Source organism: Abramis brama (assembly GCF_963993115.1).
Source record: "Abramis brama genome assembly, chromosome: 4".
Taxonomy (NCBI): domain Eukaryota; kingdom Metazoa; phylum Chordata; class Actinopteri; order Cypriniformes; family Leuciscidae; genus Abramis; species Abramis brama.
Window position 1 is genome coordinate 9198661 of NC_139966.1, and position 25130 is coordinate 9223790.

Below are 25130 nucleotides of genomic sequence, written 5' to 3' on the forward strand. Positions count from 1 at the left end.
CACCCCTGAAAATGATGATTAAACAGTTTGTAATGTACTCGAACTCTCGATCAGAAATGAGACCACTTTGTATTGAAGACATTAATTTAAATAGTAAACAGTTTACAAATAAGTTTATTAGAAATGTGTTATCCAAACAGTTTTACTCTGGTCAACTGAAAAGAAAATAAGTTCTAAAAGATATCAGTGATGATGAAGAGGCTAAAAAAATAAGGAAGCGGTATTTATCTTACCCAATCCTTCCTAAGGCCAAAGAAGTGACATTTAAAATCTTCAATGACATTTATCCATCTAATTGCTTTTTAGATGAAAGATTCAATTGGGAAAACAATTCATGTGGATTTTGTGAGAAAGAAATTGAGATGTAGAACATTTTCTTTCCATGCGAATTTGTACAAGAAGGTTCAGTTTGGAAGGAAGAAGACAGGGTTGGCGTGACTGGGACTCGTACAATTTTATTAAATAAAAGAACAAACAAAAGGTGCGCCCACTGCGCGTTCACTGTAGTTCACTACAGCTAGTGATGTGACATTTGAACCGAGGCGTCGGAGCTTGTGTCGAGAAAAAATTGGCGTGCCAGATGAAGCCGCGATTCGAGGCTTGTGTTGTTAACGTGAAAATCACGTGACTAATGACAAACGAGGCCTCGGTTTGTGTGGATACGTCATCGGTTCGGTCTGAGTGTCGCTTCCGAAAAAAGGGGGTTCGAAACTCGCGCCACCTTGTGGGTGTTGTCAGGAGTAGTAGAAGCAGTTGTAGTAGTGTCAGAGAGTCAGAGAGTTAGATAACTATCATTTTCATTGTCGTTATTGTGTCATATGTGTTAGGGCTGTATATTATTATATTATCAGGTTACAATAGTTGTAGTATATTGTTATTATTAATTATAGTAGCTATATTATAGTCTTGTTATATTAATTAGATACGATTATTTGGATTGCTTTGGATTTTTGGATCTGGACTGGATTGCTTTTTGATTTGGATTGCCCTTTTAGATTTGTTTGCTTTTTGTGACCTCTTCCTTTTTCCTGGTAATGGAGCCAGCAAGAAAGAGGGAATCCTCCCCTGTCTGGGCTCAACAGAAGCATCAGTATCCTCATTTATACCAGCTGGCACTGGCATTTTTATGTTCCCCTGCATCCTCTGTTCCTTGTGAAAGGATCTTTTCCAAGACTGGAGAGATTGTGTCCAAGAAGAGAAATCGTCTAAACCCCAACAACACTTGAAATAATTCTGTCTCTCAATAAAAATCTATTGTAATCCTTCCTCCCAGACTATTCTTTTGCAGTTTATTTTATTACACTCCCTCCAACATAAGCACTGCACTGAACACAGTGTCATTTTTGTTGTTCATATTGTCACTATCCAAACAATTTATGAATAATTAATTAACTGTGTGTGTGAGACTCTGCACAAGTAAATTCAGACAGAAAGATACATATTTGATATTATACACAGGTAATGGACAAATGTCTGCTCATGTCTTTTTATTAATGCAAATGAAAGGTTACAGACATTAACAGTGAGAAGAAAATAAATATTTTTGTTTATAAAAATATGTTATTAATATTTTTCTAAAATATAACAAATTTCTGGTTCAGAATGAATTAATTTGTTCTCTTTCCGCTATATCAGCTCTCTCTTTTCACGTCAGACAACTCTTTCCACTGACTTTACTTTTAACCCTCCTCAATACTACATTTCTTCATATCCTATTAAAAACCCCTATTTCTCTTAAGAAAGTCATAAGAATTCTAGTCTGAACCCTATCACTGCTCAATAACCCTTTTCAGACTGTTCTCATGAAATGGCGTATGTATGACACGCCAATTCGTATTTCCATTTTTGGCGTGTTATCAACACGCATAATCGCTTTTCAGCGTGTTTATCAACGCCGTTGACTTAACGTTACATTACTGTATATATAAATATATATGACCTACCCCAACCGCATCCCTAAACCTACCCGTCACTGGGGTTAATACCATTTAGTGTTCCCCTACCATCCTAGGAAAAAAAATATTGCTCCCCAGATGTAGATAAACATTTTGCTCCGTTTCGCTCGGACATTTAACGGCATACACATACACGCGGAATCACTCTGACGTTTAACGGCGTAGACATACACGCGGAAGATGACGGTTCGTTTCGGCGTGGACATACACGCGGATAGCTCAAAATGCGTATAAATAACACGCCACTTGACTTCAAAGTGGCGTGTATGTTTACGCAAAGTCATGATGTCATGTTGCCCTTTTAATGTAATGTTCTGAACTCCCATCTCCCTCAGCTTATTCCTCATCATCTCTCTCTGAGTTCCATATCTACTGCATCTCAAAACAATATGCTCTACAGACTCCTCTTCCTGGCACCCATCACATAGTCCAGTATTATGTTTCCCTATCAACTTAAGCGGTTTATTTAATAAACAATGTCCCAATCTTAACCTAGATATCACCATTTCTTCTCTCCTATTTCCACTTCCAACCCTTGTATCTTTAACTTCCCTTTGAATTTGATATAAGTGTCTCCCTTTCCCCTCTCTATCCCACCATTCTTGCCACTTTTGATTTATTTTCTCCCATATCACACTTTTAACCTCTGCTTTACTAATACTAACTTGCATTTCTATATTTCCTTTTGTTAATGCCCTTTTTGCTAATTTATCTGCCATTTCATCCCCCCTTATCCCTACATGTCCTGGTACCCATATAAACTTTACCTGTCTACCTTGATTTACTATTTTTGTTACTGACTGGAGTACTTCAAACAGAATATCTTGACGACTTTTGGATTTGAATGACCTTAAGCTTGTTAGAACTGATGATGAATCTGAGCATACCAAAACTTTGTTCTGTCCCGTTCTTTCTACCCATCGTAATGCAATTAATATTGCCAGCATTTCCACTGTATATACCCCTAATTTATTAGATGTTCTCCTATTGATTCCTGTTCCTTTATCTGGTATCACCACCCCCAATCCTGTCGCTTCTGTCTCTGGATTCTTAGCTCCATCTGTATAAATCTGGATATATGCATTATATTTGTCCAATAACCGATTTTTGAACACTCTTTCTAAATTAATATCCTCCTGATCCTTCCTTTTATCTTGTAACACAAACTAGTCTATCTCAGGACAAACTATCTTCCATGGAGCAATCTCTAGATAGACTATCGTGGGACTTATCCTTAAATTATACACTTCTAATTCTTTGGCTATATCATTTCCAATTCGTCCAAAATTTTCCTTTTAATTTTTTCCCATACTCCCAACTTTCCTGTAGTACTGCTTTTGTGAGATGAGTATTATTATCTCTCTTGTCTCTCACTCCACAGCGGCTTATATCCGGTCTCTCCACGCCAATTACTGCAACAAGACACAGGTGTTCGTCATTTGAACTTGATCTACTTACGCACCACTCATCTCCTTTCTCTCTCGTTACAGACCTTGCGGAACCACGCCCCCCTCACCACACTTACATTTTTTGATAAACAATCTGATTGTTTTAGGCAAGCACTTCATCCACAGATGTAAATATTTAAAGATCAACCCCCATTTCAATGGATGGAAGAATGACTTGAAGCCATCTGTTAAATCTCTTCATTGGATGACAGATAGAAATGCCCTAAAACTTCTTTCCGTTTTGGATTTGTTTAGGTTATTGGACTAAGACCCTCACCCCTTTGTTTTTTTGTTTTGTTTTGTTTTTTTGTTCTATCTATCATCTTAAGTGATCTATCAACACGAATACAAATGTATGATTGTTGATTTATGCCTTAATTGTTTGTACTTATTCTCTATATTAATAAAAAATAAAATAAATAAATAATAAAAAAAACAATGGAAGAGAGCAAAGGGGTGTCGTCCATGTTTTATTACAGTCTATGGGTGGCTCATATGAAGAGCATTCAAACAAACATGACGCTAATCACTCGTCTGGTATCTTAACAGACCAACATCACATCATTTATAACCCATAACACTAATCTGCAGCTTCATAAAGAATGAATAATCACACTTTAAATAATATTACTGATCTGAATAACACAGAATGATCTCTACAGGACATGTTCGGGAATGCATGTATGTCACGGACGCATAACTCTGTTCAGATCATGGTAACACAAATATAATCAAATTGGCTTACTTTGAGATCAGTGACTAACATCGTGATATTACATCTGCAGCAATTACCACGAACAAACAGGAAACAACAACAGCTGACATCTCGCACAGACACAACAGATAGCGGCAGCTCAACTAACGTCCTGGTTGCGTATGCAACCCACCGCTCCCTGAAGGAGGGAACGGAGGACGTAGTCGATGTCGACTGAATGGGATCACGCTAGGGAGCCTGTCTTCTTCGAGTACTATTGAACGAGCCAATGCAAATTGGCGTGCGTGATTCGCATCACACACTGTGTGTGGAACTAGTGGATGCACGCACTAGTTGCTTTACGCTGAGGAGCCAAGAGTAATTCAGAGTCAACGGTGGTCCAGCTATAATGGCTAAGGGACTACGTCCTCCGTTCCCTCCTTCAGGGAAGGATGTTCCAGGACGTTCCCTTTCAGTCGAGAACGTCAGACGTAGTCGACGTCAACTGAATGGGATCTTATTATGGGAAGCGCCACTAGAGCTGCCACCTTCCAGTGCCTGGACGAAGGCCTCCTGACCCCCCGCAACTCTGAGGCGGAGAAGGGCAAGGCTTAGGCCAGGGAAGTCAAATGCTGTTCCACAGGACCACTGGGAAAGCGTACCCTGTCAAGGAAGGAAGGGATGCTGCGGAAACCATATCCTGCCCGAAGGGAGGTAACATGTGGAGAATACACATATGGAATGGGCGGAAAACCGGGCAGTACAACATATGGAATGTCACTGGGATGACTTCAGCCTATAACGGGGGGAAGATCAACCGACAGTGACGGCAGAGCGGACTCTGCCGAGGGAAGACACGGGCTCATCCGCAGGAAGCCGTACAGTGGAAGAATACACATATGGGATCGCCGCAGGGATCACAACATATGGACCCAGCCTAGCACAGGTTCCACCAGTGCATATGAGTGATAGGCCTGGCTTCGGACGTTCCGCCATGTCCGTTGCCAAAGAGTATGGAGGAATTCAACAGGGTTTGGTTTAAGAGGGAACTCAACTGGAGCAAGAATTATGCACGTATCCAGTCCATAGGAGGAGAATGGCGCAGCAAGACGACACTTCGAAGCGTGCTTACAGTAAAACTGGCGTCATGTGAAGGGAGCCCACGGGAAGCAACGGTTTGACACATAGGCTAGTTATCTAGTGAACATGTATAGGTGTCGCCCAGCCCCCAACTCTATCTAACATCTGTTCAGTGAGGCAATCTGTGTCAACGCCTAGGAGGGAGCAATACCTTTGCTTAGGAGGAGCTCACCGCTCAGGTGGGCACATGCATCTTGGGAAACTTTCTCACCAAGATGAAGGCAACCACTTGTAGTGGGCCAACCTCTGCTTGGAAACAGCCTTCCCTTCTGCTGGTTTCCGTAACAGACAGAGCTGGTATAAGGTCTAGGCTTTGCATTCTGATTAACGTATAACTGTACTGAAGCGGTCGGACAGAGTCGGACAGTCGGGTCTGGCTCCTCTGGGGCAGCGCTTGCAGGCTCACCACCTGGTCCCGTAGGAGAGTTAGCCGGCCCGAATTCCAGGCACGATTCGTTAACCGAAAATGCGGGCAAGTTCCTACCCACTAGAAATAGACCAAACAAGCAGGAGAACTGTTTCTTTAAAAACATAATTTTTAACTCACTGCCTGTAGGTCTCAAGGGATGTCTCTGCAGTGCAGTAGCAGCAGAGATAAGTCCCAAGAGAGTAAAGAGGGGGGCGCAAGGTGGATTTCAGGTTTTTCCCCTTACTCCCCTCAAGGACCTGGCGATCAAGTCGCACTCCCCACGGCACTGCATCATGATGTGCGTCAGTACAGAGACCGCAACCTTTTGAGGTGGAGGAGACAGCCTCACTTCAACCATTAGCAGGAAGGAAGCACTGAAGTGACCGAACACCTTCGGGCTCTCCTCACGGAGAGAAGACTCAATTCAACGAATAGGTTCCACTTCTAAGGGGGAGCGAGCCTCTTTTTGAGAGGGTGCTCTCACAGAAGTGATGGTCTCTATGGCATAAAAATGATTGCGGTAGTAACCAGAACCTCCACGTCCCGTTCTTTTTAGAACCAGACCTGGAACTCTCCAAGGTCTAGACGTGGGTGCTGTTGTGCCCCATCCCTGAGAATGTACTCAGATGAAGGAGTCAGGAAGGCTGTCGAGAGGAGAGGTCGGTTGGGCCAATAAGGGGCAACTAGCAAGACCCGCTCCATTTCTTCCTGATTTTAGCACCGTAGTGCAAGAAGGCTCATTGAGGAAGTGGTCCCAAATGACCCCGAAGTGGTCCCAAACAGCTGGCCAGCTGGGGACAGAGTCTCCTCTGTATCTGAACCAGAGGCTGTCGTGAGGCTTGTCAGCGGCACAATTGAGCAAGCCAGCAGAAATAAGTGGAATGAAGCGATCTTAAAATGAAGCGACCTGAGGTGGGGCAGCGAAGTGGAGGACAGGAATCCGGCTCAAGAGGCCCACAGGATCTGAGTGTGCAGTGCAACACTTACCTGACTCCACTAGGTGGCAGGGGATGCGTGAGAAGGTGGATGACCGGGTCTTCGAACCGCACCCAGCTGCCAGCTGGCAAACATGAGGGGGCTGAGGGGTGCAAGGCTTTACAGGTTCTCACACCGCCAGACTTGCCTTGGGACCCAGGAACAGAGGAAGTTGCTCTTTCTTTGAAGTGTGGGTACCGCTTGCTCCGCCCTTTTTTTGGGAGCCAGTGGTTGAACAGACGCACACACAAAGACTCCACCCGGCCCTCATCCCGGGGGGAGGGAGTGGATGACAAACTCCAAAGCACCCTCCTCCATTCCTGAGCGGCCCGCTCAGGAACGCTTTCGCTGTCACTTGCCACCTGGCTTGGCAGCGCCTAGAGTGGGCTGGGCATCCCTACTGCAGCCGTCTCTATGCTGTGGCCTGGCTGGAGGCTGCTGCGGAGACCCAGCGGAGCCGGCGGCAGGGGAACACCCTTGGCAACGAGCAGGTGAAGGAACTGCCACCGGTGGCGGCAGGATGTGCTGTATGGCCTCCGCCTGCGCTTGGGCAGCAGAAAACTACTGGGCGCAGTTCTCCGCCGCATCGCCGACCAGCCCAACCTGGGAAATTGGGGAGACCAGGAACTGAACCTTGTCCGCATCCGCCATACACTCAGGCTGAGCCAACGATGGCGCTCCTGGACTACGAACATAGACATCGCCAGACCGATCACACACACCATGACAGAGGGTGAGGTCGGATGCGGTGCAGAGCTCATCAATGAGCGCATGGTCTGGGCTACCCTTGTGCATGTCCATGAGTGCCCTGGCCTGATAGACCTGAAGCAGCGCCATGGCACGCAAGAGGAGGAGGCTTGCCCACAGGCCTTGTAAGCTCTGCCTGTCAGAAGGGGCGAGAGCTCACCGGCTTTAGGGGGAGACGAGGGGCCCCATCCAAAAAGCAATTCCGCCGGACACAGGTGCACCTATGTCGCGCTAGACCGCTTTTTTGGAGGGACAGCCTCGCAAAGCTTATTCAGGCAGTTTCTGGCAGAGAAAGGTGCCGTCTACAACCTGGTAAGCTCTCCATGCACTTCGGGAAGGAAAGGCACTGGGGTGGCGAGCTGAGAACCAGCACGGCCCGTCCCGAGATACCAATCATCCAACCGAGAATGTTCAGGTGGAGGATTCCACTCGAGCCCGACAGCCTCGGTGGCCCGATTCAGCATAGCTGATGTTTCTGGATCTGACTCGGGCAACCTTACACTCCCAGAGGGAGATAAAGCAGTCGAGTCATCATTTCCAGAGGTCAGCTCACTCTCCGATGCTGCAATCGGCATCCTGTCCCCTGGAGACGCCCCGAATAAAATGACTGGTCGGTCCATTACAGAGGGACCAGCGCGCTCAACGGGGGGCTCCACCGGCTGCGATGTGATAGAGGAGTGAGGGGCCCACAGGGATTGGTTACCGGGCGGGGAAGCCTCACTTTGATCCTATGATCACATCCCACATGGCACAGTGGCGGGGCGTGGTAATGAGGACTACACCTTCACGCATGAAGGCGAGTCTCGATCTCAACACCGCGATACTCATATCCTTGCAATGAGAACAAAAACTATCCACAAAAGCTGCTTCAGCGTGCTGCATATAGTGCGTGCATCCACTTCTGTATTTATACCCGCGCCGTGGGGTGGAGTTTGTGATGCAAATCACGCACGCCAATTTGCAGTGGCTCGTTCAATAGTACTCGAAGAAGACAGGCTCCCTAGCGTGATCCCATTCAGTCGACTATGTCTGACGTTCTCGACTGAAAGGGAACTACTGTACACTGCTCACTAACGGCATATTACCATGACTACCATTTCATAATTAAAGTCCCCACTGAATGAGCCTTTAATACATTCATCATTATCATTGGCAGTACATTCATGTTCATAAGCTGCACGGAAACGCTCAACATATTCTAAGAGGTTTTAAGTTTCTGTGTAACTTCAGTCACAGTTGTCCAGGGAAATTATCCCCGACCCAGAATATCGCATAAATAGTTCTGTAAATTCTATCATAAATTAAATTTTCATAACATTCATTTTTTTACTATATTTCTTTTCATCTATCAAATGGTTCGTCTGCAGATACAACAAATATTATCATTATTGTCGCAGCCCCACTACTGTTTTACAGAATTACTCATATCTCAATCCCCAAGTCGCACAGACAGCCTTTTAGCTGCTTGCTCCTGCAATCCTTATCATATAAATTTAAGTTCTCTAGACATCAAATGTCATGCATCCTTTTACTGGATGAAAAAGTAAAAACCTTTTTTCTCCTGGCAGTTCGACTTTATCTTTTCTTTGCGCTCTGCCTCCTCTAACCATCACAATATTTTGGGTTTATAATGCACATACATGTTTAACACAACAGCCCTTCTGTTATTAACTTCCCTCTACAAGCATTCAAGCTAATAGAGCTGTTAATCAAATTAGGAAACAATATGGAACCCTAGCGACAAATCCCAGAGACATCAACGAATGTTTCAAGGAATTTTATGAAGCTTTGTATGAATCCCGGACTTCCATTGCCTCTACAACCCTTTCCCACTTCCTCCAATCATTACATCTCCCCAAATTAGATGATGCAGAACCAGACATCATTAACGCAGACATAACATTAGAAGAAATATTTGAAGCCATCACATCTTTCCCAAGCAGTAAGGCCCCCGGACCTGACGGCTGTGGAATTTAATTTTATAAGAAATATTCTCAGAATCTTGCTCCCCTGATGCTGAGATTATTCATTCATTCTATTGACAACCAAGAATTCCCACAATCACTGACTACGTTTACAAGCTGTCAATATTCGTGTTATGGTCGGGTTAAGGTCACTATTTGGGTTTCCGAAACATTCGGAATAACCCGTTTACATGCGTGAGCAGAGAGAGTTACTCCTGTATACATGGAATTTGTAATCAGTCATATATCCCGATGTAAACGGCGACGCACGGTTAGCGTCTGGATGTACGGACAACCTTAAGACGCAATATGTGTCATTTCCGATTATTTTTCCTGTATCCAAAGACAACAACAACAGCAGCAGCACGCGGATAATGAATAGTTCGGGGCAGATAGCGATCACCTTTGTTTGCGCTTTCCTCCTCGCTCCAAAAGTGTGGTGCTGTGCTGCGTCTCGCCATGTTCACCTCTACTTCTTGTTTACTTCCGGTATACTGCACGCGGGTTTTTGTATGCGCCGTCTCTACTCAAAAGACCAAGATTCCTTGCAAATAGAACATGCGCAGAACACAAATCAATGTTCCTTTTGATGGGGATATGCCGATACGCGTTTACATGACCAAATATTCGGGTTAGAAAAGGGGTACCCCAGGGATCATATCCGGGTTTTTAAAAACCGGGATATGAGCATATTCAGGTTTTTGCCGGTGTTTACATGGCCGTGCGCGACCGGGTTATTGCTAATATCCCGGTTTTGAACGGGTTATTGGCTGCATGTAAACGTAGTCACTGTACAATGCCAACATTTCTTTAATTCTTAAAAAGGTAACGAGGAAAAGGATCCTGCATCGTACCGACCCATAGCCCTCTTGAATTCGCATCTTAAAATTTTCACTAAGATCCTTGCTAACAAATGAAATAAATATATAACAAAAATGATTCATCCAGATCAGACCGGCTTCATCCCAGGGTGCTTTTCCTTCTTTAATGTGAGACGTTTAATGAATAATTTATACTCAAAACATGATTCTCTTTTGAATGTCGCCATCTTATCTCTGAACACTGAAAAAGCCTTCGACCACATTGAATGGAATTATATTATTTCAGTGCTCCAGGAGTTTAACCTTGGAGAATCATTCTCTCTATGGGTGAAAATGCTTTATGCCAAACCCAGGGTCTTGGTGCTCACTAACTTCGATAAACTAGCTCTCTTAATTGCTTCGCCCATCAAATTCAAAAAGCCGTCCAATATGGAATGGTGGTAGCTAAAAAAATAATCCTCAGTCTATGGAAAAAGGCATCAAAACTGCTTTTTTTTCTGATTAAATCTTGTTTGGGGGAGGTGGCGGGGCGTGTCCGTCATGGAGACAATGATATCAAATTAATATTTTAACAATATTTTGGATTACATTTGCACTTTCTGATAAACCAGTATAAACCAGATTTTACAGTATATTGGCTAAAATTACACTTTAGTCAGAGTAAAACTGACTTAAATTACTGAACAACACATGATTGATGAATTCTGAATACAATTTAAAGGATATGTTCATCATCATAAAAATGAACACACATGATACTTTTAGGCTACTTTATTCAACAGTAAATTAAATGTTCTCTTCAGTGTTAGGCTACTTCAGCAGCATATTTCAACTGTGCTTATGAAGCAACAACAAAAACAAACAGCTTAGGTTTTTTTTCAAAGCTAAAGGAAAAAAAGTTTAACAAGTGTAACAAACGTCTGCTATGGGTAAATAAAACAGACGGAATCATTTATTTAAAAACATAAATAAAAAAAAATTATTTACCACAACTGATGAAACTTAAACATAGGCTACAGCTTACATATTGTTGTTCAAAAAGATAAGTTGGTCTACGAGCTCAGGTGAGAGGCGTGTGCGGAGTCTATTCACAATTAGGCATGAACAGATGTCGCGGGAACAGCTAAGTACGACTGGGCAATGATACTCAGCTTTGTAAACCGATTCTCATTTACTGTCCACCACAGTAGAGGGTCCTGGTTTACAGAGATGCATGGCTCACTGAAGTAGCGTTCGATTTCAGTGTCACGGCGAACAAAAATCACTTGCGCCGTAATCCTCACTGAAAAGAGTGTCGAGGGCCGTAGTTGCTGCTGCTCGATCAGGCTGAGGGTCATTTTGAATGGGTGTGACAGAATTTGTAACGGTGTCGTAAAGCTGTTTCAGACTCTTCTTTAATCTCTCTTGAAGCTCTGTCTCAAGAAGCATCAGATGTTTGTGTCTTGGATCCAAAGTTGCTGCAATCAGAGGTAGAGCCACTTTCTCAGCATCCTCAGCAACAGTGACTATGCGCCGTTTCAGAGATTCTGCCACTGCTGTCTTGAATTCCGAAACTCTTGGAGACTCACTGGTCTGTGTGTTTAGGTGTTTAGTGATGAGGCTATGTGTGATCAGATAGACCATCGAAACGCAAACATGCGTCTCCCTGCACATTGTTGTTGTGTCGCACTTCAGAGACTGGAGAACAGGTCTCAGTTCTTCTATAATCTGCCAGTGCTCATCATTCAAATCTTCGCATCTGCAAGTTTTGTAGTATTGCGATCTGACAGAACAGCGCGCACAGTCCATCTCTGTTCCAAAAGACGTTCGAACATATCGCACACTAAAATCGTTCCACCCCGTACGACAGTACTGGATAAGTTTGTGTTCGGGTACGTTCTGCTGTTGTTGTTTCTGGCGAAGTGCCGCTGTAGCCACGGTGCTGTTGTGAAAATGTGCCACCAATCGGCTACTGGCTGCAATCACCCTATTAACAGAAGCAACACTGAAGCCTTCGCTGATGGCTAGCTGCAGGGTGTGTGCGAAGCAGGGCACTGATTCCCAAAGTCCTCGATTCTCCAGAACCATGTTACTAGCGTTATCATGAACACATGCAATTACTTTCTTCGAGCTTGACAGCCACTGTTCTGTAGCATCTTTTAGTAAGTTGGCTATGTTCACAGCGGTGTGTCGTTCGTCAAAACTGCGCGTCTCTAACACTGCACTATGTATTTCCCATTCAGCAATGTAATGACAAGTTAGTGTTATATAGGATTCAGTGGTCAGCGAGGTCCATGTGTCCGTAGTGATAGCCATCCTCGCAGTCTTTGACAGTCTGTCTTTCAGTGAAGAAGCAGTCTTTTCATTTAGAGCTTCTATTCTTCTCGTGACTGTCTTGCGCGATGGGACGTTATACTGAGGCTCAATGTAATTCATCAAATCTTTAAACCCTTCTCCTTCGACAAAACGAATGTGCAGCAAATCTTTCGCTATCATTTCGGTGATTAGTTGTGTCATCTTTTCACTAGAGATGTTCCGATACCCTTTTTTCCTTCCCGATACCGATTCCGATACCTGGACTCAGGGTATCGGCCGATACCGAGTACTAATCCGATACCTGGGTGTATATCTATACAGCTGCAATTCATACTAGCCCTGTATGAATTTATATAATTATTTTATAAAAGGTATTTTAGTTTTACAATATAACTGTATAAAAAGTGCAACAAATAAATCTAGGAATCTAAAAAATTATATATGAATAATAGGGGTCCACAAAATTCACGGTTTGGTTCGATACTATACACTGGTGTCCCGGTTCGGTACGTTTTCAATACAGCAAAAGGAAAGAAATGCCAGAGAAATTTCCTTGATTTACATTTTTTATTAATTTATTTTTTATTAAAACTAACATCATAAAGTATGATAATTTTTTTTACTTTGAGCAATGATGGAGCTATACTTGACATATAAAACAAAAACAGCTCCTTATAAAAAAAATTAAATGTAATATTGTAGTAGTAATAAACAAAGGTTTATTTTATTTCAGATTAACATTTGAGGGCAGCAATTTTATTCATAATGTCAAAATAAAACCAAACGTTACTTGAAAGCACAATGTTTCTTCCAGGTTTCCACTCGCTGTTTGATCCGTTAATAACGGAGAAATGTGAATGCTTCTCACAAGATTTCGCAGCGATGTTATTACTTCAGTGGCGAATTCAAATGCTTTCTTTACTGGATCTCTTAGTGCTGTGTAGTAACAGTGTCGCTTGATCAAGATCGGCTCGCGCTGCACTGGTCCAAACTGATAAACGGTCCGTGAAGCACAAAATAACGAGTAGCGCAGTTTTGTTCCGTTTTTATTACGTTTGCCATTTGATGTTGGGCGCCAGCGTCTCTTACATTATGCGCTTGCCGCGCGCCTACATTTGAAAATTTGTGTTTTCATTTCTTCTTCGCTGCTCTAAACAGTGGTTGCTTGTGGCAACAGCACAACTTCCTGTGTTGCCACAAGCAACCACTGTTTAGAGCAGCGAAGAAGAATTGATCTCCGATTTGCAGCGTTAAGCAAAGCTAGCGTGCATAACTAGGTATTGTGTAATAAAATGGTATCGGATCGGTACATGGGTAGATGTACTCGCCGATACCGATGCCAGAATTTTTATTGGTATCGGCGGCATTTCCGATACTAGTATCGGAATCGGAACAACACTACTTTTCACCTCTGGCTGCGTTGCATTTCTGTCTGACGGTAAAAGATGCAATGCTCTGTCTGAGCGTATTTTGTGGTATCGGAAGACATTTTATGTACGAATACTAGATGATAACACATTGTACTTGTGGTAGATTTGTGTGACAGCTTGGCACTGCATATTTTGCACTGAACTGTTTTTTTCATCTATTTTGTCGAAGTGAAGCCAGACATCACTACGTGACTTTGAAGCCATTTTCTCTGTTTTACGGTTTGGACTTTGGACCGTGCTCTGGCAACGCTAACCAATCAGAGCTCAAGGTGCCGCCCAAAATGCTGCTATAACCAATCAGAAAAAAATTATTCTTATTTTTTTTTTTAACTCAGATCATCGTTTTTATGATCAATCGTCGCTGTCACGTTCGAGTACTCGAGTGATTGCGTACTGTGCCCATCCCTAGGATAGATGTACTTTTATCATGTATAGATGCACTTTTATGATGTATAGATGCACTTTTTATGATGGATAGATGCACTTTTATGATGGACAGATGCACTTGTAATAGCAATTTTTTAACCTTACTGAAAAACAGCATCAACAGGTGTAAGAAACATTCAAGAGGCAAAATTGTAATAAAGAGAAAAGGCTTTATTCTCTGAGGATTCTTTTCACAGACCGCAGCCACCCAGCCATGAAAAACAGACAATCCTAAAAACATAATAAAACTGAGACATTTTATACAGGTTTCTAACATCTTGACCACATCTACTTAGTTTTCTGTAACTTTCCAAAAGATACCCCCTATCTTCAACTGGCCTGGACTGGTTTTCTACCCCCCTGAGCAGGTCACACTGTTCTTTGTCCCTGAGAAGCCAAAAGGCCTTCATTTATGACCTAAATTACCTCCTGCTTCCCTCAGTTGCTAGAAACCCTCACAGAAACACATTATTAAATGGAATTAACAGTTTGGAAACAAATGAATATAAGAAATACTGAATTTTTCCACAACAAATTCCTCCTCTTTATCATTCTCTGATAAACAATACATAAAAAATTCAGCCTTGTTTTCTAATTTAATCAAACCCATTTTACTATTAAATCCCCAAGAATATAATTACTTCAAGTCTTTACATCACAGTTATACCCTTCATATTTGATTTTCGTATACCTGATCACTCTTCTTTAAACTTGTAGGAAAAGAAAGGATTAAAAATGAAATAAGCTTAGGCTGTTTTTGTAAGGATAGGCCCTTAATTTTGTAGCAAGCAAGTAAAGGTTTATATAAGGCCGGGCTAGGTGAACAAGCACTGTTATTGCACCCACAACACTATAGATCGGACCCTCAGTCACCTCAATATAAACAAGAAATAGTGTAGTTATATTTGGTAGGAAAACAACACATCAGTTCAACACATATCAATTTCAGCAAACTATTACACAAAGAAAAAGAAAAAAGTAGATAAAAAATATCCCTCAATTCAAACCCTGTCCTTGTATGCCACCTCGTAACACGGATGGCTACTGTTTTTAACCCCCTTTACACATTATCATCGTCCTTTAGAAAGAAAGAATTTAGAAAGTAAGAAAATCGGAAAATGAAAAAACACCCCCCAATTTACCACGTTACTGTAGCTTCCGCTACTTCCACCGTCTGCCTAATTTTGTCCATCCTTGGGATAAATTGAACAGACATTCCAGTACTCGTATTCACCCATGAATAACAAAATTATCAGAATAACACATACAATCATAACTCCTATACATTCAGCCTTTTCCATTTATCCACACCCATCTACATATTTCCTAACCATATTTTGTTAACTTTTAATTCAATCGGGCAATGGTTTTACTTAGTAAGCTCTATTTAATACCCTATTTAATCAAATCTAACCAGAAGAGTTATATGATTTTATCCATTCTACCCAATTTGGTTGTCAAAATTTTTTTAAACTAATTTAAAAAATTACAGACCGACTGTCTTTTTTTTTTTTTTTTTTTGTTTATGACCGTACTTCACATCATTGAATAGATTTTATACTTTTCCTGAAAACATTTGCACCAATCAAATCATTAGATCTATATCAATACTAAGCCCTAGTTTGATTTAATCAAATAAAATCATCAACATCATCACAAAACAAATTATTCTGCTAAACTTAAACCATTAGTTGGTCCACATCCTCCTCCAGGTGTGTTGACCATCTCGTTCGTCCCATGGACGTTCCGTCTTCACCAATATGACACTTTGCATGCCGTAGAGAGGATTTTCCATCGCTGGCAAGGGAGGGTACGTTACTAGCACGTCCTTGACCCCTCACTGTCCTTCGCGTCGGTGCGTGGGGTTGCTGAGGTTGGTTGGTGTAGTCTAAGGTCAGAGGCGTGGACCCAGGTGTCACCCTCTCCAACCATTTTCTGATCATTACAAGATTTTTCCTTATCCCGACCGCACCTCTACTGGAATTAACCATTTCCTGCCCGCTGTCACCTGTGAATGCAGACCCTAGCTATTTTGTTATTGACCGCTTGTCTAGCCGGTCGTCCCTTTTGGTGTGACCTGTTGAATCAACAGCCTGAAACATATTGTCACCAGATAATTTTGCTCACTGAATGGCACAGAAAAACCTGAAAGGAAAAAAAACACTCAACCCACTTTGCTCATGTTAACAAAACAATATTTATACATTTGGAACAGAATCAGTTCCTCTCGACACAATCCATCCTGACATCCTGCAAAAGGAAAGTTTTAAGTTATGCGCTGCGCAAGGTGTGGCACCTCTCTGCCACAATAATAACCCAGTTTACTGGGCACAGTCTGCCCTGTATCAAAAGTCTGCATCCTCTGTAAAGAAAAACAAACGTCGAGGTTATTGTCAGATAGTAAAGTACACATAGTTTCTTTTGTCTGCTGTGCTGCCGCGTCCTTCGCTGCCGAATCTGCACACTTACAGACAGCAATTTTGTTACGGAGAAAAATGACTTCTTACAGGGCTTTTACCCAGTTAAACGCAGTGTCCTCCCAACATTTATTGTCCCACCTGTACGATGGCTTTCAGCTAATTTGAACCCCTTGGTATGGCAATTGTTACCATCCCCCTTTTGATGCATGATACACAACTCATGCATCAATTTAACAATGGTGTTTGGGTAAACAAAGTTTTCAACACTAACCCAAATGTTGTCCTTCAGCCAAATTTCCCCCAGACATCTTTCTCTGCCTCTGAAACAAAACATTACGTAAGCCACAATCTCATCTTCTTATCTAATAATTTGAATGGCACCGGTCCTGAGTCTCACTGCTTTTCAGGCCTGTTATTTGGTCTCTTAAGTCAGTCATCTACAAACATTTTCCAATGTCAAAGTCATCAATTGTTTCTATCAGGTCAGGTCGTCGTGTACAGACTTGGTCAGTATCAGTTAAACAACATTCTCTGTTCACAATAATCTACAGAGCTTGATGACCAAATTTCTTTCAAATTTGTCATTTGCCTTAACCCATCTGTAATGATAAAACTCATTCCAGAGGTTAATGACACAATATACACACTATGGGGACAGAATAGCTTCCCTAAACTAACACATACCAAACATGAATCAACACTCATAAAACATACAATGCTGTCACCATCCAACACACACACATACCTGACTATGAACCGCTCATATTCTCATATTCATATCTTTGATTTTAACTCTAAACATATTTAAATTTTAAATAAGATTTTAAACTTCTCATTTTCCTGTAGCTTTTATCTAATTTTACATGGTCTCTTTACCAGTTTCAAAGCCCGTTTGTTCATTATTCATTTTCTCTTAGAAAAGTCAGCTGGGTTGTTTTGGTTCATTATCATTATTTTCCTTCAGCTTGCTTTAGCATGCCGATAACAGAAAGACTGACAGAATACCATCCGTTCCTTCACTCAAGCAGTCTCTCTCACTATAAACAAATAATCTTTTCAACAGCCTCCTAAGACTGTAATTTAGACAAAATCTAATAATAAATTCATTTCAATAACCTTTGACCATTAACCTTTATCCAGACTTTTCTTGAATCTACAAAAGCTGTCTTCACCTTTAGCCACCACCATGTCTAACGACCTTCAGGAGTTAAAACCATCTTATTGGCATATTATTTCAATATCAACACTTCCATAATTTTTTCCTTGCCCATAAGGCAACCAGCATCATGTTCCTGATATAAATTAAGTTTTGTTACTGTCTCCACAACAAATAATGACAATAACCTCACAGTCTCAGCTGGCTCTTGAAAGCCCATTCCCATCAGCTCTTTATCTATAATCTTCATCAGGGTGTTGTCCCCTGGCATAGTTTCAAACACTTGTCAATATGAAAAACAAGCCATACAATGAATGCGGTTTCTGTTGAAGTGGTATAGAGTAACTCACATTTTCTGGGTCAGACTGCCGTAACCTCACAGCTCCATCTCCCCTTAATGATCTGCTGATGCTGGTGGCCTCTCCCAGTCATTCAGCGCCACTCTCATACCCAACTCACATAAAACACTGCCATTCTGCAGATACCCAGTGTCGGCGTGACCCTCTGTCTTAGGTTGACCTCAAGCCCTAGAGAATCTTACCCGTCTTTGAGTGATATCACTTCGTGCACACTGGTAACCGCTCTTCCCCATAACAGAATCTTTGACCATTTTCTTCAACATAATCAGTTCTGGAGCTTAGGAAAGGCACACTCAAGAGTCACCAGAGCCATTCGGACTGCCTAATAGTGTTAACACAGGGAGACAGGTTAATAACAGCAGTATTTAATCACTAAAATCTTTTAAACATCTTCAAATCGGCAAAATCGCAATACTGAGATTATACTCAGTGAATGTAGTCATCACAACCGTCTATTCAGTGTATTGTTACATCTGTAGCCGGAGCCATCAGCCCTGTTTCATGGTGGAGGCTAAAATCAGACAAAGAAGTTACTGGTCCTAAACTAGTCAAAAATGTCACTTCTATCGTTTAAGACTTCTTTAAAGTCATTCAGTTTTACTTTTAAAACATTTACAAATTTCCCTTTAAATGTATGAAATCTGAACTGCCTTGTAGCATGATTTCTTTTAACATCCATGTCTATGGTTTTCAACTAAAACAATGTGCCTTGCACAGGCTCAGACAACAGCTTTCAGCTGACATTGAATGAGAGAGACTCTGAGGCATTCAGGACTGGTACACTGTACTCTCATAAACTTCTAAAATCAAACTTTATCTACCATCTTTTAACTTTAGCCCAGCTTAAGGCATCTTTGCCAGAATTTACATGCATTTTCAAACAACCATATTTTACATTTGTCTTTTGCCCACATCAGGGAATTTAGACATTACATTACAAATTTCCTCTCAGATCGTGTCTCTGTCGCACTGGACGTCTCAGCCACAGCACACACCAGATTCAGATAAGCAAACTGTTTCAGCCAATCACAAGCTTATCTTTGGAAAGCAAAACATCAGCTCTTAGTTCTTTCATGGTCAGCACTATTTATCCACGTTCAAAACACTAACAATCTGTTTTTTTAATCAGATGCCTTTCTACACATTTTACATTTATCAACTGTTAATCCTATAACACTGCTTCTGCTTATTTTATCTTAAAGAAAGAATAATTATTCTAATTCTTAATAACGTTTCATCTCAATTTTAGTTGTCAGGTTCTCAATTACCATAATTTAATACCTGACTTCAGTGTTTTATCTTGGAGTTTATCAATCTTCTTTTAGGATTCACACTAACTTTTGAGGCTGCTAGCACTCTCCGCTTTTGATACATTTTTTGCATTTATCATTGTAAATAATCTGTCAGATTAGTCTCTCTATATCATCTAAACCCTTTTAAAGCATTCCATTAAAAACACAATCATCCTTTTAGTTACCGGTACTTTTAAAATATTTTGCAACTCATTTGTTGGAGTCATTATTATCTGTAATTTTACATCAACCTGTATTCATCAATTCACTAGCTCTTTCCTTCAAAAGGATTCCCTTAAGACTTAAATCTTTCAACCTTCTTTTAATCTTCAATCTTCTTACGACTTCCATCTATTAACTTTCCTTTAACTTTCTTTTCTCCCTTGCACGTTCTTTTCACTTTCTTTTAGCACTGCGTTCACATTCTTAGTTCTTTCTCAGACGAAAACTTTAATATCGTCATTTAAATACTGTTCTACTTTCAAAAACCCACATTAATACACGTCACTTTCACGTTATCACTTTCTTTTCTGAGTGTCCATTTACAATTACGGGCTAAATGGCCCCGCTGACCACAATTAAAACACTCTCTTTACCTATAGTTTGATCATTGAGCTTGCAAACAGCTCCAACTTACTGCACACCCTTGAAGCAGTGTGTCCCAATCAGGAATGTAAACAGAGCCACTGATAAGCAGTTCTCTGTATTCTTTTACAGTCCACCAGTGTGGATTCAATCACAATAGCCAAATCATAATCTTCATCATTATTATTGGCAGCACATTAATTTTCATAAGTTGCAAAGAAAATCACTCAACATATTCTAAGGGGTTTTCACTAAACATTTTCTTTTTTAACTTCACATTTCTTTGAAGTCAAAGCTTCAGAGCACAGCTGCTTACAGCGTCTGCTCTCTTCTGTCCTACTGTTTGTTTCAGGACTCTTCATAAAGTATAAACATTTGTACTATATGCCATCAATTTCATTAAAACTGTGTTGAAACAGTATTCCTCTATCAAATGGTTAGGCTGCAGATTCAACTTAACGTTATCAATATTTTCTCAGTCCCACTTATCTCTGCTGTTTCACAAAAAACAAAATATCATATTACTCATCTCTCAATCCCTAAATCGCACAGGCAGCCATTATAGCTGCTTGCTCCTTCAACTCTTGATATGAAAATTCTCTAGACATCACTATTTTACCAGTAAAATAAAATTGTTTCCCATTCTGCTTAATAAAACTTTTGTTCATCTTTATATCATGTTAATCCCTGTTAATCATACTCAATGCCTTATTTTTATAAAAACTCACTTTTCATACCATTTTTAACTTAATTTGACTTAACAGGCGTTCATAAATTGTTCCATGAACTCTATCTTCCCCTACATGCTAGTTCCTTCTGCATCTGTTCTCTTTTAACTGCAATCCAACAATTCTCTGTTTATAATTTCCATCAGGAAAAACATTCTATCTTTCCCTATCTTCTTCAGTTCAACAAACTACTGTCTGTTCACAGTTTTACACACATGCTGAACACGACTACAACAACCTTTTTGTTAAACAATTATCCGTTTCTCAATTTCTTGCATGCATTTCTGGCCGTAATTTTTCATTTGACAAAATAGGTGTGTAAAAATGATCTAATTTACTGTTAGATGACCCCATTTTGGCTGAATCTCCTTTCTGGATTTCACTCTTTCGACACGTGTCTTACAGTATCTGTCAAACATCTTCAACAGATCCGACTTTCTTTCACCCAAAATCGGTCGGGTTTCAGCAAATATGCTGTGCTTTTGTAATTATGTTTTACTCAAAATCTTCCCATGAGCACTTTCTAGCGCTCGATTAATTCTGATTCACCTAATTAATCTGGCGTGGCTCTTACGTCCACCTTTACAAGATTTCCTCGGGTTAGAGAGATTTTGAGCAAAACTAATTAATCAGCAACTGTGATTATCTGAATCACCTGTGGCACTCTTGTCCACCAACGAGCTAAGTGTGGTAGAAACCGGTCTGAATCTGTCAGATCAATTTCTCCCTCAAAAATTGTGATTATCTGAATCACCTCTCGCTCGTACCAAAAGCAAACTCAGCCAATATGGTTCACGTTTACTCACAATTATCATATTACACTCAACTTCAATAAAACAATTTGCCGTTTCTTACCCAGAGATGCTTTTCTGTTTTGCCACGGATTCTTTTGACCCTGGTGGGAGTTCTTCCACTGGCCCTGAATGCGGGTATTGGCTCTCTCTCCCGTAACCTGTTGAGTTTCTATCTCAAACCGTCGAGGTATGAGACGGCCGCCTGGTGCTGCCGGGATTGCGCAATTTCCGTCAAACCCGCTCTCAGGACCAGGAGAAGAAGAGTCCGCACAGGATCCCACACTTCTGACACCAGCTGTAATAGCAATTTTTTAACCTTACTGAAAAACAGCATCAACAGGTGTAAGAAACATTCAAGAGGCAAAATTGTAATAAAGAGAAAAGGCTTTATTCTCTGATGATTCTTTTCACAGACCGCAGCCACCCAGCCATGAAAAACAGACAATACTAAAAACATAATAAAACTGAGACATTTTATACAGGTTTCTAACATCTTGACCACACCTACTTAGTTTTCTGTAACTTTCCAAAAGATACCCCCTATCTTCAACTGGCCTGGACTGGACTGGTTTTCTACCCCCCTGAGCAGGTCACACTGTTCTTTGTCCCTGAGAAGCCAAAAGGCCTTCATTTATGACCTAAATTACCTCCTGCTTCCCTCAGTTGCTAGAAACCCTCACAGAAACACATGATTAAATGGAATTAACAGTTTGGAAACAAATGAATATAAGAAATACTGAATTTTTCCACAACACACTTTTATCATGGATAGATGCACTTTTATGATGGACAGATGCACTTGTATGATGATAGATGCACTTTTATGATGATAGATGAACTTTTATGATGGACAGATGCACTTTTATGAAGGAAAGATGTACTTTTATGATGGATAGATGCACTTTTATGATGGACAGATGTACTTTTATGATGGATATACACTTATGATGGAAAGATGCACTTTTATGATGGACAGATGCACTTCTAAGATGGAAAGATGCACTTTTATGATGGATATACACTTTTATGATGGACAGATGCACTTTTATGATGGAAAGATGCACTTTTATGATGGATAAATGCACTTTTATGATGGATAGATGCACTTTTATGGACTTCAAAACAGAAACAGCCATTCACTGCCATTGTAAAGCTTGGAAGAGCCAGGACATTTTTTAATATAACTATGATTGTGTTCGTCTGAAAGAAGAATGTCATATACACCTGGGATGAGTTGAGGGAGAGTAAATCATGGGCTAATTTTCATTTTAAAGTGAACTATCCCTTTAATCTTTCACAAAGAGAATATACAGTTTGTACAGTATTAAAACCATTACGTCTATGATTGATTGTGTCACTGTGTGTGTTTTCTAGTGTGGATCATGGAGGAGAGATCAGGATTACAGCAGGACCACGAAAATGTACGTCTACACATCACACACACACACACACACACACACACACACACTCACGTGCACACACACACACACTCTTACACATTCGCACACACTCACATACTCTCACACACACTCGCACAGACGGAAACTCGCACACACTCACTCACTCACTCTCTCTCACACACACACACACACACACACACACACACACACACTCACATAAACACTCACACATATTAACATAAACACACTCTCACACACACACTGACATACACACACACTCACACAGAGACGGAAACTCGCACACACTCTAACACACACACACACTTGCACGCACACACTCTCACACACTCACTCACTCACACACACACAAACACACACACACACACACACACACACACACACACACACATGTCTGGTTTACTATCTTTGTGGGGACTCTCCATAGACTTAATGGTTTTTATACTGTACAAACGGTATATTCTATCTCCTTACACTAACCCTACCCCTAAACCTACCCATCACAGGAGACATTCTGCATTTTTACATTTCCAAAAAAACTCATTCTGTATGATTTATAAGCTTGTTTACCCATGGGGACCTCTATTTAGGTCCCCACTGTGACACGAGTCCCCATGAGTCTGTGTGCATTCAGGTTGAAGTCCCCACCGGGATAGAAAAACAGGTACACACACACACACACACACACACACACACACACAGCACCTTTAAGAATCCTATCTTTTCTGTGTGGTAACCATGGCGATTTCAGTCAGAACCTCATTCAGGACAAAAGCTGTTACAGAATGATATTTCTTTAGTGCTTTATTATCATTGGTTGCTTACAATCCTAAATGAACGAGTCAGATCTGAAATGAAGACTCAAGATAGAAAGTTTCTGTAATTCACTGATGTGTGTTTTCTCTCCATCAGATTCTCATCAGCTCACTCTGGATCTGAACACTGTGAATAAACTTCTCCGTCTGTCTGAGGAGAACAGAGTGATTACTCGCACTGACACAGAGCGTCAGTCGTATCCTGATCATCCAGACAGATTTGATTATTATGCTCAGGTGTTGTGTAGAGAGAGTGTGTGTGGACGCTGTTACTGGGAGATTGAGTGGAGTGGGTATGTGTATATATCAGTGTCATATAAGAGCATCAGCAGGAAGGGACGGCGTGATGAGTGTGGGTTTGGACGTAATGATCAGTCCTGGAGTTTGATCTGCTCTTCCTCCAGTTACTCATTCAAACACAATAACATAGAGACTAAACTCCCTGTAAAGCCCATCAGCAGGAGAACAGGAGTGTGTGTGGATTACAGTGCAGGAACTCTGTCCTTCTACAGCGTCTCTGACACACTGAGGCTCATACACACAGTCCAGACCACATTCACACACACACTCTATCCTGGGTTTGGGGTTGGTTCTGGATCATCAGTGAAACTGTGTTGATGAATAAGAATAGACTGATGAGAGACTCTACCCATAATGCTTTGAGCTGCATGATAAATCAGTGACAGTGAGATGTTCTAGAGTCTCTTATTGTCTCTTCATTACATTAATAACACAGCTGAACTTCTGTCAGTGAAATAAAGAGAAACAGACAATGATACACAGAGAAGAGAGAGGAAATATGAGACACAATGAGACTCACTGAAACATGTCTGGATGATACGAGCAAAACTAGACTTTCAACTCTAAACTCAGTTTAAGACATTCAGAGATGTTTTATCTGAACTTCTCGGATCTGTTCAAAACATGATTCTCACACACACACACACACACACACACACACACACACACACACACACACACACACATCGGATCTGTTCAGAACATGATTCCTCTGCTTTGGGTTATGTGTGTATTATTAATCATGATTCCTCTGCTTTGGGTTATGTCTGTATTATTAAAGACGCTTCTGCTGTAATATATTGTGTACTGTACTAAACCTGTTAGTGGGGGGTCTGGATTGATCTTTATCTTTTCATTATTATCTTTGTTTTATTTTTGATGTGTGATTGTTTATTAATTTTACTTTTCTGATTGTTTGTCTCTGTTGCTGTGAAAATTCAATAAATAAATCATAAAAC

At 41.1% G+C, this 25130-nt stretch overlaps 1 protein-coding gene across 3 annotated transcripts in view; it reads left to right on the forward strand.

Annotated features, from left to right (window-relative positions):
* LOC311081633 (NACHT, LRR and PYD domains-containing protein 3-like) overlaps nucleotides 1-24491 on the forward strand; it is a 172653-nt gene extending 148162 nt beyond the window's left edge. For all 3 annotated transcript variants that reach the window (XM_084112219.1, XM_084112220.1, XM_084112218.1), the window contains 2 exons: nucleotides 23013-23059; nucleotides 23969-24491. In XM_084112219.1, the coding sequence (XP_083968345.1) occupies nucleotides 23013-23059; nucleotides 23969-24489 (568 nt within the window). In that variant the 3' untranslated portion in view covers nucleotides 24490-24491. The remainder of the gene's footprint in view (nucleotides 1-23012; nucleotides 23060-23968) is intronic.
* The last annotated feature ends 639 nt before the right edge of the window (nucleotides 24492-25130 follow it).